This window comes from Cyprinus carpio, chromosome B3 (assembly GCF_018340385.1).
Source record: "Cyprinus carpio isolate SPL01 chromosome B3, ASM1834038v1, whole genome shotgun sequence".
Classification (NCBI taxonomy): domain Eukaryota; kingdom Metazoa; phylum Chordata; class Actinopteri; order Cypriniformes; family Cyprinidae; genus Cyprinus; species Cyprinus carpio.
The window spans coordinates 24,293,574-24,308,179 of record NC_056599.1 but is presented as its reverse complement, the minus strand read 5'-3'; the positions used below and the strand labels follow the sequence as shown (position 1 = coordinate 24,308,179).

At 39.1% G+C, this 14,606-nt stretch overlaps 1 protein-coding gene across 2 annotated transcripts in view; it reads left to right on the top strand.

The window, feature by feature from the left end:
* The first annotated feature begins 429 nt into the window (after positions 1-429).
* LOC109054490 (voltage-dependent T-type calcium channel subunit alpha-1I-like) overlaps positions 430-14,606 on the top strand; it is a 52,003-nt gene continuing 37,826 nt past the window's right edge. For both annotated transcript variants that reach the window (XM_042720360.1, XM_042720359.1), the window contains exons 1-7: positions 430-888; positions 4,525-4,676; positions 5,331-5,516; positions 11,210-11,327; positions 12,150-12,305; positions 13,100-13,187; positions 14,324-14,484. In XM_042720360.1, coding sequence (XP_042576294.1) covers positions 439-888; positions 4,525-4,676; positions 5,331-5,516; positions 11,210-11,327; positions 12,150-12,305; positions 13,100-13,187; positions 14,324-14,484 — 1,311 coding nt within the window. In that variant the 5' untranslated portion in view covers positions 430-438. The remainder of the gene's footprint in view (positions 889-4,524; positions 4,677-5,330; positions 5,517-11,209; positions 11,328-12,149; positions 12,306-13,099; positions 13,188-14,323; positions 14,485-14,606) is intronic.

Sequence of the window (14,606 nt, the reverse complement as noted above, 5' to 3'; positions counted from 1 at the left end):
TCAGTTTTATTCAGCATATATTATTTTCTGTTTTTTTTTTCCCTTTATTTATTTTATCTACTGTATATTCCTCTATTTTATTTATTTGTAAAAGTCTGATGTCGTCACTGTTCATTCATTCTAACCCCAAAAGAATATGGCTCTAAAATTAGGAATTATATCATCAGAAAATTATTTTAAACAGTATTGCCCTTTTAAGTTGCTTCAGTGTATTTTAGCTTCTTTTGTGTCGTAAAAATTGCTTGTAGCCTGGCCAAGTTTCAAAGTAGCTTCCCCGCCACTCTAAACCAAATAGCAAGTTATAAAAGCAAAGAGCAAGTTGCAATAAAAACAAGAACAAAACCATTCACGTGTTTGTTTTTATGGCCCAATGACATTCCAATCCCAAGCAGCAGCGTGGCAGTTCTCCAAGAAACTGACTGAATTTTATTGTATTATATGAAAATGTCAAACAGAAATGTTGAATTTTATGTCTGTTTTGCAGCACCTCACTGTATTCACGATACCAAGTTGGACCACAGCTCCCAACCTCTGGAGAACGCCATCTCGCTCTCCGTCACCCCAAACCCAGAGGAGTGTCCACAGTGTGCTGTCGCCCTGTCACTCAAGGAGGGGGCGGGATCGACGGGCCACTCAGCCAATGGGGAGGAAGAGGAGGGTGCACTGGAGGAGACCGACAGGGATGAGAACTGCTTGGACCAGAAGGGGGACAATGACTCTGAAGACTCGCCAAAGAGGAAACGCACCTGTTTTGGGAAATGTAAAGATGTTTGGGATGAAATGAGAGTGAAGCTTTGGGGTATAGTTGAAAGCAAGTACTTCAACAGAGGGATTATGATCGCCATCCTCATCAATACAATCAGCATGGGCATCGAACACCATAACCAGGTAATTTCACCTGCAGTGCAGTCGGTTCACATAATGAACCCACTCTGAAGAAGTGTTCAACCTCATCATGTCACATATTACTGTAATAGCCGGCTCTTTCTGCAGTGCTGATAGAGTCTTCACAGGGCCTGCCATTCAAAGTAATGAGAGTGTGTGGAACGGCCTTTGGAGTCTCTTTGCATTTTTTCTTGCCATGAAAGTGCAGTTAATTATCTTTGGAAGATGTAGAAAGCTACTACTACTCATGCACACTCTCTCTATCTTGCTCTCTCTGTATGTTTCTCCCCCTCCGCCCCCTCATGTCTTCACTGCCTTGCCTGCAGTGAGGCCTGTTTTCTCATCTCTCTGGGCTCTAAAAATATCAACAAGCAGAGAGAGACAGATATAGAGACAGAGAAAAAGAGGCTTCTATTACGCAGCATTTTTTACATGTGAGACATCATGTAAATGCAGCCTACGCAGGCAAACAGAGGAGCCCCTGTGTACGTGCTCGCATATAAACAGGACTTTCCTCATGAGAGTTTGTTCCATTCGGTCTTATATGGTTAAACGGATCATGTGTGATGACATCATCTGCTGTGACTGAAACCTTAAACTCCTTACCATCCTTACAAAGCCATCAAAAAATCAAAAAATTTACATTTGTCAGTGTGCATTTTTTTTTTTTTTTTTTTTTTTTCTCACAAAAAACAACAGATCAAGCATCAAACAAGTGTCAATGTGCTCGGTCTGCACACACAAATGCATTTAAAGGTTCCTGTTGCTCTAAGAGAACGCATGTCTTAAAGCAGTCGCTAATTTGCACTGCTCTTGGTAGATTGAGTTGGTCATTATGGAAATGATCTGGCTGCATCTGTGTTCTTTATTGTGTGCATTGTTAATAAACACACAGAATTTTCCACTTCCATTGGCGCTTTTATGGAATTGCTTCAACGCGAATTTGCCCTGTTTAGTAAATCTGGCCCTTAATCTGTAAATTGTTACATATTATTGTATGTAATTCATTTCAAATAGAGTTTGCACATTTAATATATAGACTGGATAACAAAAATGGATTAATCAGAATCAGAAATTGCTTTATTATCATACAAGGATTTTGTATTTTTTTTTTCATATGAAACTTACATTGCTCACATATGAATACAACAAGACATAATAATAATTGAACAAGTATAAAGACATGCACATTTGTGTGATTAATATGAATAAATAGGAAATTCATTTGTAAAGTATTCCACTGAAAGGCTTTAAGGTGCATAAGCTGTTCAAGAGGGAGATGGTCCTGTGGGAAGAAGCTATTCCTGTGTTCCAGTCATGTTGTGCACAAAATTGTGTTACCATGTAGACCTCCTTTCTGTACCATGTATCACTTTCTTTTTTCTGTGGAACACAAAAGAAGATATTTTGAAGAGGTTTTGGTAACTTTTGACCTTCATTGTATGGACAAAAAAAATCACTGGAGCATTTCTTAAAATATCTCCTTTTATTTTCCGCAGAAGAAAGTAAGTTGGAACAACATGAGGGTGAGTAAACTGGGTGAACTATCACTTTAAAACATGAAACTTGATTATTAACTTAATTACAATGACTGGTATTTTGGACCAATTAAGTTTTTTGAAGTAGGGAAGAAGGGATTTTTTAAAATGAAGTGACACTTGTTGCCTCTTCCTGTCAGAATGTGTACTGCATTTAACATCTTGAACATCTTAGCTGTTAAAAAAGCTGATAAAGTGTGTTCTATAAAATATGCATAGGTGTAATATCCTGGTGGAAGCAGCAGGTCATCCGGGTATTTGCCATCTACTTTGTCATGAGTATTGTGTTTTTGGATAGTCTCCAAAACCCTGCCCTCCATGTCGATGAACACTGAAAATGACTGACAGGCAGCAAATGCCTAAAAGTCTTCAGATTGGCAGAAAAAGAGAGTCTTGGTGAGTCATAGTTCAGTGATTTGTAGGGTTGTAGTAACAATTTACTCATGGTTTACCAAAAATCACTTACAACATTGTTGAAGTATTGTACAAATAGGATTGATAATGACATGATCTGCTGATGGATTGATTTAAGAGCAGTTTACAGTACAGCCTGTGGGAGGACAAAGAAAAAAAGGAGTGATAAAAATGGAAAGAGGGAGGAGAATCTATTGGAGTTTTCTTACCGTATTGTTTTGCCATTATTACTCCTGATTGCTGTGTCAATATTCAATTTCTCTAAATGGCATCTCCCAGGAGCTGCCTGTGGTTTGGTGTTCATTCGTCCTTCAGTTGTGTTTTCTTGGCTTTAACTCGTCAATGGAGAGATATCGATCAATAAAGGGATGGAGAGAGAAGGGAAAAAAGGGACAAAGAAGGAAGTGTTTTCAAATCAGATTTCGCTTTTTCTCCCCTGGAATTCGGCCACCCTCTCACTTGTGCACATGAACATATATAGTGTTATCGGTTGAGATAAGGTGTAATGGATTTATGTGATGTCAGATTACACAGTGTGGACAGAAGCAGATCAGGGTGGCCTGTTGATCCCTTTCTAAGCGCAGTAGATCTTACACTTCGATGGACCCCCCACAGTCTGTTCACCAACTGTCTGATGCTTAGTGCACACAAAAATGGCTTAAATCACCAGCTACAATCTGAATAGCTGGATTTCTACCATGTACATGATCACATAGGTTGTTATTAGTCTGCCTGGAAACAAAGCTGTGGTACCTGTATTTTTACTGTAGTAGTAATACTACACTACCATTCAAAAGTTTGGGATCAGTAAGAATTTTCTCTTTAATAATGTTGTGAAATATTTCAAATAATTGCTATTTTGATCTTTAAATATTAAGAATCCAGAGGAAAAAAGTATCATAGTTTGTACAAAAATGTTAAGCAGCACAGCTGTTTTCAACATAGATAATAATAAAAAATGTTTCTTGAGCATAAAATCAGCATATTAGAATGATAGGATCTTGGAGAAAAGCTGCAGAAATGTCAGCTTTGCCATCACATAATTGCATTTTAATATACACTATATTAAAATATAAAAAATTCTAATCTTAAATAGTTATAATAGTTCACAGTATTACTGTTTATTACTGTATTTTTGATCAAATAAAAGCAACCAAATTGTTGGACTGACAGCAATATTTACTGTGTTTTCGGTCCAAAGGTTCACAGAGACTTGATGTTTTTCTGCACCTTTCTGTGTTGTGTAATCAATTTAAAATAATCTGCCTCTGAACAATGTATAAAAACAAAACCATCTGTGATCAGTCACCTTACATGGCAATCAGACAGTTTCTTCCTGTCAAAGTGTTCAGTTCTTGTCCAGAATAAGCAGACATGCAGCACTTACAATTCACATATAGTATCAGTGTACTCCCATCACCCCTGATCTTTTTTTAACTGATGTTCCACGAGGAATTGTTCAGGTTTAAACTCAGTTTTCTTTGACCTTTATATCATATAAGGAGGTCACAGCCTCACTGAAGAACTCATGCCTGCTGTCAAAAGCTGATCTTGTCCATGCAACAATGCACACACTCTCTTGAACAGCAATGCAGTGATCTGAAATGACCTCTCCACATTTACCTCTTCTTTTATTCTTCCCAACCTCTCGCTTGTCCTCAATGTCTTTCTCTCTCTCTCTCTACAGCCTGATGAACTGACTAATGTCCTGGAGATTTGTAACATAGTGTTTACCAGTATGTTCACCCTGGAGATGATCCTCAAGCTGACTGCCTTTGGCTTCTTTAAATATCTGAGAAATCCCTACAACATCTTTGATGGCATCATTGTGATCATCAGGCAAGTGCATTCACTTTTATAGTTTGTAGAATGTCTGAAAAAAAAAAAAAAAAACATTATTTTGCATAATATTTTGACAAAATAACAGCTTGACTGGAAATAACTCAACAAAAAATAGTGTTATTTACCGTGGAGGGCATGCTTTTTACTCATTTTCTCATTGGTAACCAAGTACACTTTAGCAAAAACATTTTTTAGGAGTAACATTTTTTGGTATAGGACAACTACAAAAAAAAAAGACACCACAACAGACATTCAATTTATGAAAAAAAAATAATAAATAAAACATTTTAAAGCATAATATTTGTAATACAAATAGCTTAAGTCTTAATTTAAGACAAGTCAAGAGTACATGTGACCTTTATACTGTATGGTTTTTGCCTGTGAATATTTTATGAAATGTCACTTATGTGACCATACCTTAAATCAATTAAAATATATGTAAAAGGCTTTTGAGTAGCAAAAATTAATGATGAAGGCTCGATAAAATGTCAGTTTTAATGCCGTGTTCTGATAAAGGACACAATTTAAAAAAACATTGTATACACATATAAAAAAACACACACACACACACACACACACACACACACACACACACACACACTTTTTTTTTTCTATATTATAATCAACACTTTTGTGTGTGTTTGTGTATAGTGTATGTGAGATCATTGGGCAGTCTGACGGGGGTCTGTCCGTCCTGAGAACGTTCAGACTGTTGAGGGTCATAAAGCTGGTGCGGTTCATGCCAGCTCTGCGCAGACAGCTGGTGGTCCTGATGAAGACCATGGACAACGTGGCCACCTTCTGCATGTTACTAATGCTCTTTATCTTCATATTCAGGTGGGTTGAGCTTTGTTATTGCATTCCTGTGGGTCTCTTGTGCAATTATTGGTGAATGAAACTTAATGTGTTTCATATCTGTGTGCTTACTCATAGTCTCTGTCTGTATCTGAGCGCACACTTGACACAAATAAAAAACACAATTAGTCATTAAAAAAAAACAAATAATAGATTATTTATTTGAGGTTATCTACAATAAAAAGAGGAAAAAAATATTTATGTACATGTATTTGGACCGATTTTATAATGCAGTATAAAATAAAAAGATAGAAAAATACCTAATAAGAGATTATTTATTTGAGGGCTTTTTAGATAATAAATAGGGCTAATAAATAGGATAATAAATAGGGCTTGACATTAACTTTTTTGCTCACTGGCCACTGTGTCTAGTGGTTTTTCAAATTTACAAGCCACTCAGCATTTTTACTGGCCACAATTTTGTTGTTGGGAAATTACATTTCGTCACGTTGGTGACCGACGAATATCGCTTCGATAGACCAATCTACTTCGAGTGTAAACTAAATCAGCCAATGCACATCGGCTTGCAATTATTGCATCCAGCTGCCGCTGATCACAGCGTGAGTATAATAAGGCAGCAGGTGCAATACATACCAGCTTTTCGCTTCGGATCCGAGTGTTAGTATTGTTCTGCTCAAACTGTGTCTAGCTGTGAACTACGAGTTCAGCAAGCTCTCGGAAGCATCGTGTGTTGGCGAAACGGCTCCTAACCTCAGGCCGCACCACCGCCCAATGCGCCTCACAACTAAAACTGCACTACCCCCTGTGCGCCTCAGCACTAAAAGAGCATTTCCCAAAGAGCAAATTTCTCTAAAAAAGCTCCACGGGTGCGTCTTTATAAAGACGACAGATTGTCCTTATAAGGATGCCATTTCACCCGTGTGTTTCTGGGTGCGGTCATTACCTGGCAAATGATGATGGTCATGATCACTGTCTCACATGTCTGGGCATCAAGCACGCTGAGGTGGCCTTCGTGGATGAGTCATGTTCCCACTGCGGGAAGATGACCATCTCGGAGCTGGGAGCCAGGCTCCGCTGCCTTCACGATCTTGGACTCTCTCTGCCATCACACAAACTAGAACCACTTCCAGCAGTGGCACAGGCAGCTTGAGGGTCCCCTCTGGGGGCGGGGCGGCTTGAGGGTTACAGTGGTGGCAAACCCCGCAGGGAACCGACCCTCTGGGGACCTTTGGAAACTCCATATCTGGTCGCTGGATGGGACGCGGAGGTTCTAGGTGTGGAGTTGCCCGATTCACCATCTACAAGACACGCTTAGACCCTGAAGTGGAACCTGTTTGTCAAGTGGTGTTCTTCTCACCTGAGAAGACCCCTGGAGTTGCCCGATTGGAGAACACCCCAGAAGATGCCCAATTGCGGTAATGACCTCCTTTCTGCAGCAAGGGCTGGAGCGAAGGCTGTCTCCCTCCACCCTCAAAGTCCAGGTTGTTGCTATTGCTGCATACCATGACCCCGTGAATGGGAAGTCTCTGGGTAAGCATGACCTTGTCATCAGGTTTCTTAGAGGTGCCAGGAGGTTGAATCCTGCCCGGCCCTCCTCTATACCCTCTTGGGACCTATCTTTAGTGCTAAAATCACTACAGCAGGGCCCCATCAAGCCTTTGCATTCAGTTGAGCTAAAGTTTCTTTCATTGAAAACTCTTCTCCTGCTTGCACTGGCCTCCATCGAGAGGGTAGGGGATCTGCACATGTTTTCGGTCGACGTTTCGTACCTAGAGTTTGGGCCGGCTGACTCCCAGGTAATCCTGAGGCCCCGGCCCGGCCAGGTGCCCAAGGTTCCCACTACACCCTTCAAAGACCAGGTGGTGAACCTGCAAACGGTATCCCTGGAGGAAGCAGATCCAGTCCTGGCTTTGCTCTATCCCTTCCAAGCATTAAGATGCTACTTAGACCAGACACAAAGCTTCAGGACCTCAGACTAGCTCTTTGTCTGTTACGGAGGCTGGCAGAAGGGGAATGCCGTCTCTAAGCAGAGGACGGCCCACTGGATTGTGGATGCCATCACCCTGGCTTATCAGGCACAGGGTGTGCCCTGCCCATTCAGATTGCGAGCTCACTCAACTAGAAGTGTTGCATCCTCTTGGGCACTGCCTCATGGTGCCTCGCTGACAGATATTTGTAGAGCTGCAGGCTGGGCGACACAAAACACGTTCGCTGGATTCTATAGCCTTCGTGTAGAGCCGGTATCCTCCTGTGTTCTCACTTCAAATGGGTAGTGGCACTGAGAGGCCCCAGTTAGTGTCGGCTTACTAAAACTGCTCCAGAGTGTCCGTACTGTAGACCCTGTTGAGATCTGATCAGGTGGCTCGCACACGGCACTGGAAGGGGCAGCACCCATGGCGCTTTGCTAGGGATCCCAATTCATCGGTCACCGATTATATGGTAAAATATGGTAACCCTCGTTCCCTGAAGGAGGGAAGGATGGTAACCCTCCCCCCAAGAAGGAAAGAAAGACGTCACATCGGGCTGTCGCACCGGTTGCCATACCTCTACTGAGCGGCCGGGAACCGAGACGTAACCTACTATAACTCTGTTATGTTCATAAGCAGGTTATGTTCCAGGGTTAGTTAGCAACAGAGAATTAACCAACTACAAATGGATGCAATAATTGCATGCCAATTTTGAGAGTTGCATTGGCTCGTTTAGTTTACGCTCGAAGTAGATTGATCTATCGAAGCAATATCCCAATTCGTCAGTCACCGACGTGACGTCTCTATTCCCTTCTTCAGGGAACGAGGGTTACCATATGTAACCGAGACGTTTTATATGATTTAATACTGCATGAAAAAAAATTATTTAAATTGATCTCCAGGTCAGTTTTGGCCCATTTAAAGGGCATTTTTCCCTAAATGCATGCATCATCTTTCATATCAAATTCTTAAAATTAACTAATAACCCAAAATAATATAATAAAAAAATATACAGCCACTACCAATCAAATTAAATCAGTATCAACAAAACCGATCTTTCCACTGCAGAAGAAACAGAAGTGACTGGAGTGGCATTCAGATGCATTTACACAGACAGTTCAATGTAGCTGAATTCCTGATTCATTCAAAAATGAAGCAAGTACCTGTCTTTACGAATGGAGCACTGAATCACTGACTCAAATGATTCCAAATTCCAAATTCGCAAATCATTCAGTAACAAACCACCACTGTGTGTTGCTCAGACATACACAACTGTTTTGCTGTAAACTTTGTTTGGAACTAATTTCTTTAACCAAATCGAGCAAAAACAGTCAATACTGAAAATATCTATACTTTCAATAAAAACAAAAAAAAATAACTAAAAAAAATACATAAATTATTAAATACTCTTTAAAACTCTTCTTGTATAAAATGTCAAATTTGCAGTCATGGTTTTCAGGGAAAACTTTACTCTCTTGGTCATGTCATGTTGCTTAACTAGGCTGTGTGTTAAAAATATAAATTTTTCTTTTCTTTTTTTTTTTCTTCTGTGTGCAATTGTGTTAATTTGTTTGAATTTCTCCACGAGATTCTCTCACAGACAGGCTGCGTGAGCTTCAACTGGCGCAACCTTGTTGTTACTGTTTATAATCAAATATCAATTGTCGTTTACACTGAATGTAATAAAATCAGAATCATTTATGTGCTTCCCTAGTCAGATATTTTAATCAGATTACTTGTCCGCTGGCCAAGTAAAATTCTCTTCTTTCGCTTGCCCCTTCAAAAAATCCACTTGTCCCAGACAAGCATTAATGTCGCGCTCTGTTACTGTAAAATTCAACCCGTCAATGTGGCTAGTGGGAGAGACCATGTTAACCGCCACTGATCAAATTCACCCACATTTGGCAGGTTGGCAGGTGTTAATGTCAAGCCCTGTATATATATATATATATATATATATATATATATATATATATATATATATATATATATAAATATATAACCTTTTAAAATGTATTTATTGACATATTTTTTTTATTCATTCATTTAATTTATTCTTCGTTATTGCATTCAAATGGTTCTCATATGCTATTGTAGTTGAATGAAACTCACTCACATCTGTGTGCTTACTCATAATCTCTGTCCACACCCGTATGCACATTTGTTTGTAATAAACGCCACACGCTTTATCACACAAAGCAAGCGAGGGTTTATAAAATCTCACATCTGACAGCACCTGGATCACGCCGGGCTCTGCTTGGCTGAGCGTCTCAGCTGCACAGTGTACACCTCAGCTTCAGCTGCGAGTGACAGGCCCATAAGGATCAGAGTGAGATTGATGGAGGGCAGAACAATAACACTCAGGCCCCTGGTGCCCACTGACTCTCCCACCTTCCCCCTGCAGTGCTGCAATTCCAGCAGAGTGCACCGAGACAGATGGAGGCTGCTGCAGGATTGAGTGCATAAACCAATCACGCCGATCCGTCTTTTCCACTCATGTTTAGCTTTCAGCTTATACCCTTCCCCCCTCACCAACCATCTCAATTTATAACCCCTCATCTGAAAACAATGCCCTGATTTATGTCTCTTAAATGGATAGAGTCGTCCCCAGCCTGCGGGTACAGTCAACAGGCTTTCGTAACTGTTAGCAGATGCCTGGGATGACGTATGGATGGAGCGAATGGAGAGAATGAATCAGCATTACAGACTGGAAGCTATATTTGTGCCAATTATTAATCAGCTTCATCATTGCTCTGCTGCATAGAGAACTGTTAAACACAAATAAGGAAAGAAACATGTTTGTCTCTGGGTGGTTTGTATGGAGTTGTGTGGGATGTTACTGTTAAAAGTAATGCGGTACAACATTGCGTTTTACTTTATGTATGAATTTTTATTTTTTTATTTTTACTATCCCTGAGTGGAGATCACCATACTTCTCAGTGATTTTTTTTTCTTCAGAAAAGTATAAACATGTCACAGGACTACCAGCCTTCTGATTTAAACATTTCTATGGATTTTATATAGGCATATTTTATACAAGCATATATTTCATATAGACTTTCTTAATGTCTTAAACTGTGTACAACCATTGTCAAAACCATAGCAAAGTTTATTTTGACCATATCTGCGAGTTTCGGGACAGAGCAAATCCACCACAGCTCTGATGCAGTCCCCAGATTCTGATATTTTGTCCACTATTCATATTTATAAGCCTTGTTATGCAGTTTTTAAGTAATAATTCTGGCAGAGGCTGCACGAAATCATTGTAATGCCCTGTATGTCACTACTAAGCATGATACACACTGTCTAGAACTACAGTACCCATTATACTCGCACATACAACAAAGCTTTTGCACCACAAGTAAGGGGTGTTCAGTTATACTTACATATTTTCATTTAAATGTAACATGTTGATGATTTGATTATGTAAAATCTGTCATTAGTAACATGCTACCGCCAACACTCTTTGTATGTTTGTAGCATCACCCCCGTCTCATTTATCTGCTGGTGTGTGTTTCATTCTGTATTCTGTGATCCATCTCTCCTGCGTGACTGGTCTCATCTCTGGCTGCTGTCCAACCAGGACATATGTCTCCTCACACAGCACTGATATCATTTTTATAGGCTCCTCATCTCTGACAGACTCATTCATCTAACATCCAGTTGGGGACGATCAGAAGCATACGGTATCAGAATATCTAAATGTGACAGAACATTCACAGCTTGTTTGTCTGTTTGTTTCTGCAGTATTCTGGGAATGCACATATTTGGCTGCAAGTTCAGCCTGAAGACAGAGGCTGGGGACACAGTACCTGACAGGAAAAACTTTGACTCCCTGCTTTGGGCCATTGTCACAGTGTTTCAGGTGTGTAGAGCCCTCAAAACTCATCTCACTTATGAAAGCACTGCTGCAGGTTACTGGAAACACAGGGCAACTGGGAACTGGGTGAAAACACATTTTAATCACACACATACCTGGGTATTCTCTGTGGAGATAAGAAAGGGTTAGACTACTACATTGTATTATTATATAAAATAGGCCAAAAATGTCTTCGTATTTTTTATTATATTTTGTATATATTTAATATTATTAATGTAGTAATATTCATATTTATTGGCACGTCTATTATAAAGAATAAATAGAGAAACAAAACAGAAATAATATAATAAGAGATTATATCAATATGTGTGTATGGATGCATGTATGTAGGTATTTTTTAGATATTTTATTAAAATTTTATTGGCCTTTTTATTACAATAAATTAAAAACAGGGAAAGCATTAGATATAAATGCTTATTTATATTTTCCTTATATTAAACAAAATATTAATTAAAAATAAAATACATTTAATGTAATAATATATAAAGTTTAAATATATATAATATATAATGTTATGTAAATAATATATAAAGTTTATCATCAAACACACATGCATTAATTTTTTCCCCCTGGCTTTTGTTATATACAATAAAAAGAGGGGGAAAAATATGTATGTACTGTATGTATTTGCACTGTTTTGTTATATAAAATAAAAAGATAGAAAAATACATAATATGAGATTCTTTATTTGTGGCCTTTTTTAGATAATAAAAAAAGATAAAAATAACAAAAAAAAAATAGAATTTGTTTGTTTATTTGTTTGTTTATTTATTAAACTTTTTTTTGTCTGTGTGTGTTTGTGTGCAGATCCTAACTCAAGAGGACTGGAACATGGTTTTGTATAACGGCATGGCCTCTACCTCCCCCCTGGCTGCCCTGTATTTCGTCGCTCTCATGACTTTTGGGAACTATGTTCTGTTCAATCTGCTTGTGGCTATCTTAGTGGAAGGATTTCAGGCTGAGGTAAGGTACACACTGCAAGGCATTTGAGAAATCGAGTGTTTTGGTTTATGCACGAAACAATCTCTGACATAACAGGGCCGATAACTTTTGGTTTAGCTGCTGAATATTAATATTTCATGCTCACTGAGTTAATTTGAATACGTTATTATGAAAAGCATCTGTTGGCTATGATGCTTTTTGTAAGTGGGTCACATTTGTGCTTGTGTTTAACAACAAAATGACAGCAAGAACATGGCATGGCTCTAAAAACTTACTGCTGTCCTGGGGCATTTTTCCACAGGCTTTTGTTGTTCTTGCCAGTGAATATATTTGCAATGGGCATGCTTGTATAAATAGGGCTTCACGGGCAGGTATGCAGACTACAGGAGTAGGTTATCTCTCTAGGGAGCATGTAGAAGTGGGCCTCCAGGTTATGGTCTAGATCTGAGGAACTGTGTGAGAGTGAGTGGGGAACTAGAGCAAATGCAATAGACTTTCAGAGGGAGGGCAGCGAGATTGACATATCTATTAAAAAATGCTCAGGGCTGTTTAGTTATTTTACAAAAGAGATTATGTCCCTCATTTTCGTCTGTTATTTGTCTGGCTCACACAGCGCTAGAATAACATTGTATATGCCGTGGTTAAGTATGGTTATGTTCACACACTACGGTTGTAAATGAGTGAAAGCCACAGTCTACAACCAAATTGACTTTGAGAGTGAAATCTCTGCGCCATGTTCATGTAACTCGAGCAATCTTGTGCCATTTTGACCTTGTGTCCCTGTTTTTTTTTTTTTTTTTTTTTGTCTACGACAGGGTGATGCTAACCGTTCCTACTCTGACGATGACAGATCCTCTTGTAATTTAGAAGAATCTGAGAAAAAGGACTCACTCCAGCTGTCAGGTACTGAGCTGTGGACTAACTAAGGAAGTGTTCTTAAAGCACAGCTGTGTTTTTCCCATTTGCTTCTGAACCTTCTGTTCTGTTCTTTTTTATTATATTGGTTCATTCTAAGCAGAAACTCTGTGTTCATGTTCTGAGCTCCCTTTCAGATTATCTGAAAGAAGAAAAGGGTTAATAACAGTCTTTTACAATGACATTACACTGTGCTATGGTCAGCTACATGTGAACATTCATAAAGTAAGCCTTTCTGTATTTTGACTTTTTAAAATAATTTTGTTGGTGAAGGTCTTGTCAATGATAAGTCCAGGTGTAAATGATGTGTTATGGCAATAATTTTAATTAGTTAAAGCAAGTCATTTATCGTTTGGTGTCAAGTTTGGGGTTTTGGGGTCTTTAAGGTTTTTTTTTTTTTTTAAAGAAAACTTTTCAAAATTGCTAATAATAAGAAATGTTAATTGAGCACCAAATCAGCATGTTAGTAGTGTTTCTGAAGGAACACGTGACACTGAAGACTGAAGTAATGGCTGCTGAAAATTCAGCTTTGTCATTGCAGGAATATATTAAAATACAAAACAGCTATTTTAAATTGTAATCATTTTCAAAATAGTACTTATTTTGTATTTAAAAAAATGTTGCTTTGGTGAGCATAAGAGACATCTTTAAAAAACATTTTCAAAATCTTACTGACCCCACAGATAGACAAGTTATTGTGACAAAATGCTAAAAACATGCAATATCCTAAACCGTTTCAAAAATGAGTAACTGAAAGCAATGCATTGAAATGTCTCATAAATATCTGGTCAAAAACAGGAAAAAAAAGCATGGGGCTGTGAGATCTAAGGACATGATGTTATGAATAATGCATGTACACACTGACGCTCTCCACAGACAGAAGACAAACTTACACGCTCCCACCAGTGTCGCCTGGCAAGAGAGGAGGTTTTAGAAATTCCAGAAATCATGCAAGCTTGAAACTTGAATAGGCTTAGTGGGATATACTTCTTAATTCTGCACCACAACCACAAACACAAAACAAATTATTTTTGCCTTGCGATAAGCCAGCTAGTGTTTCTCATGGCTTGAGTCCTTCTGATGTGTTTGTGATCTAATCAGTCTTGGCATGTGTGTTTCTGCAGATCCCAAGATTTCCACTTTGACCCCTAATGGGCATCTGGATTTGGCACCTGCACCCAACGCCAGGGGCCTGTACCCGTCTGAAAGGCTGAGCTTTGCCCTGGGTTCCCGCAAGAGCAGCGTGAGCTCTCTGGGCAGGGCTAGCCTGGAGCAGACGGCGCTGGTGAGCTATTGTGCTTGCTGGAGTCAACCTGCCATTCATTACAGGGTCTTACTCACCGAGAGGGCACCGAAGCTATATCATACCGCTCCAGCAATCCAAACCCTCTCAAAAAAGTGCAAAGA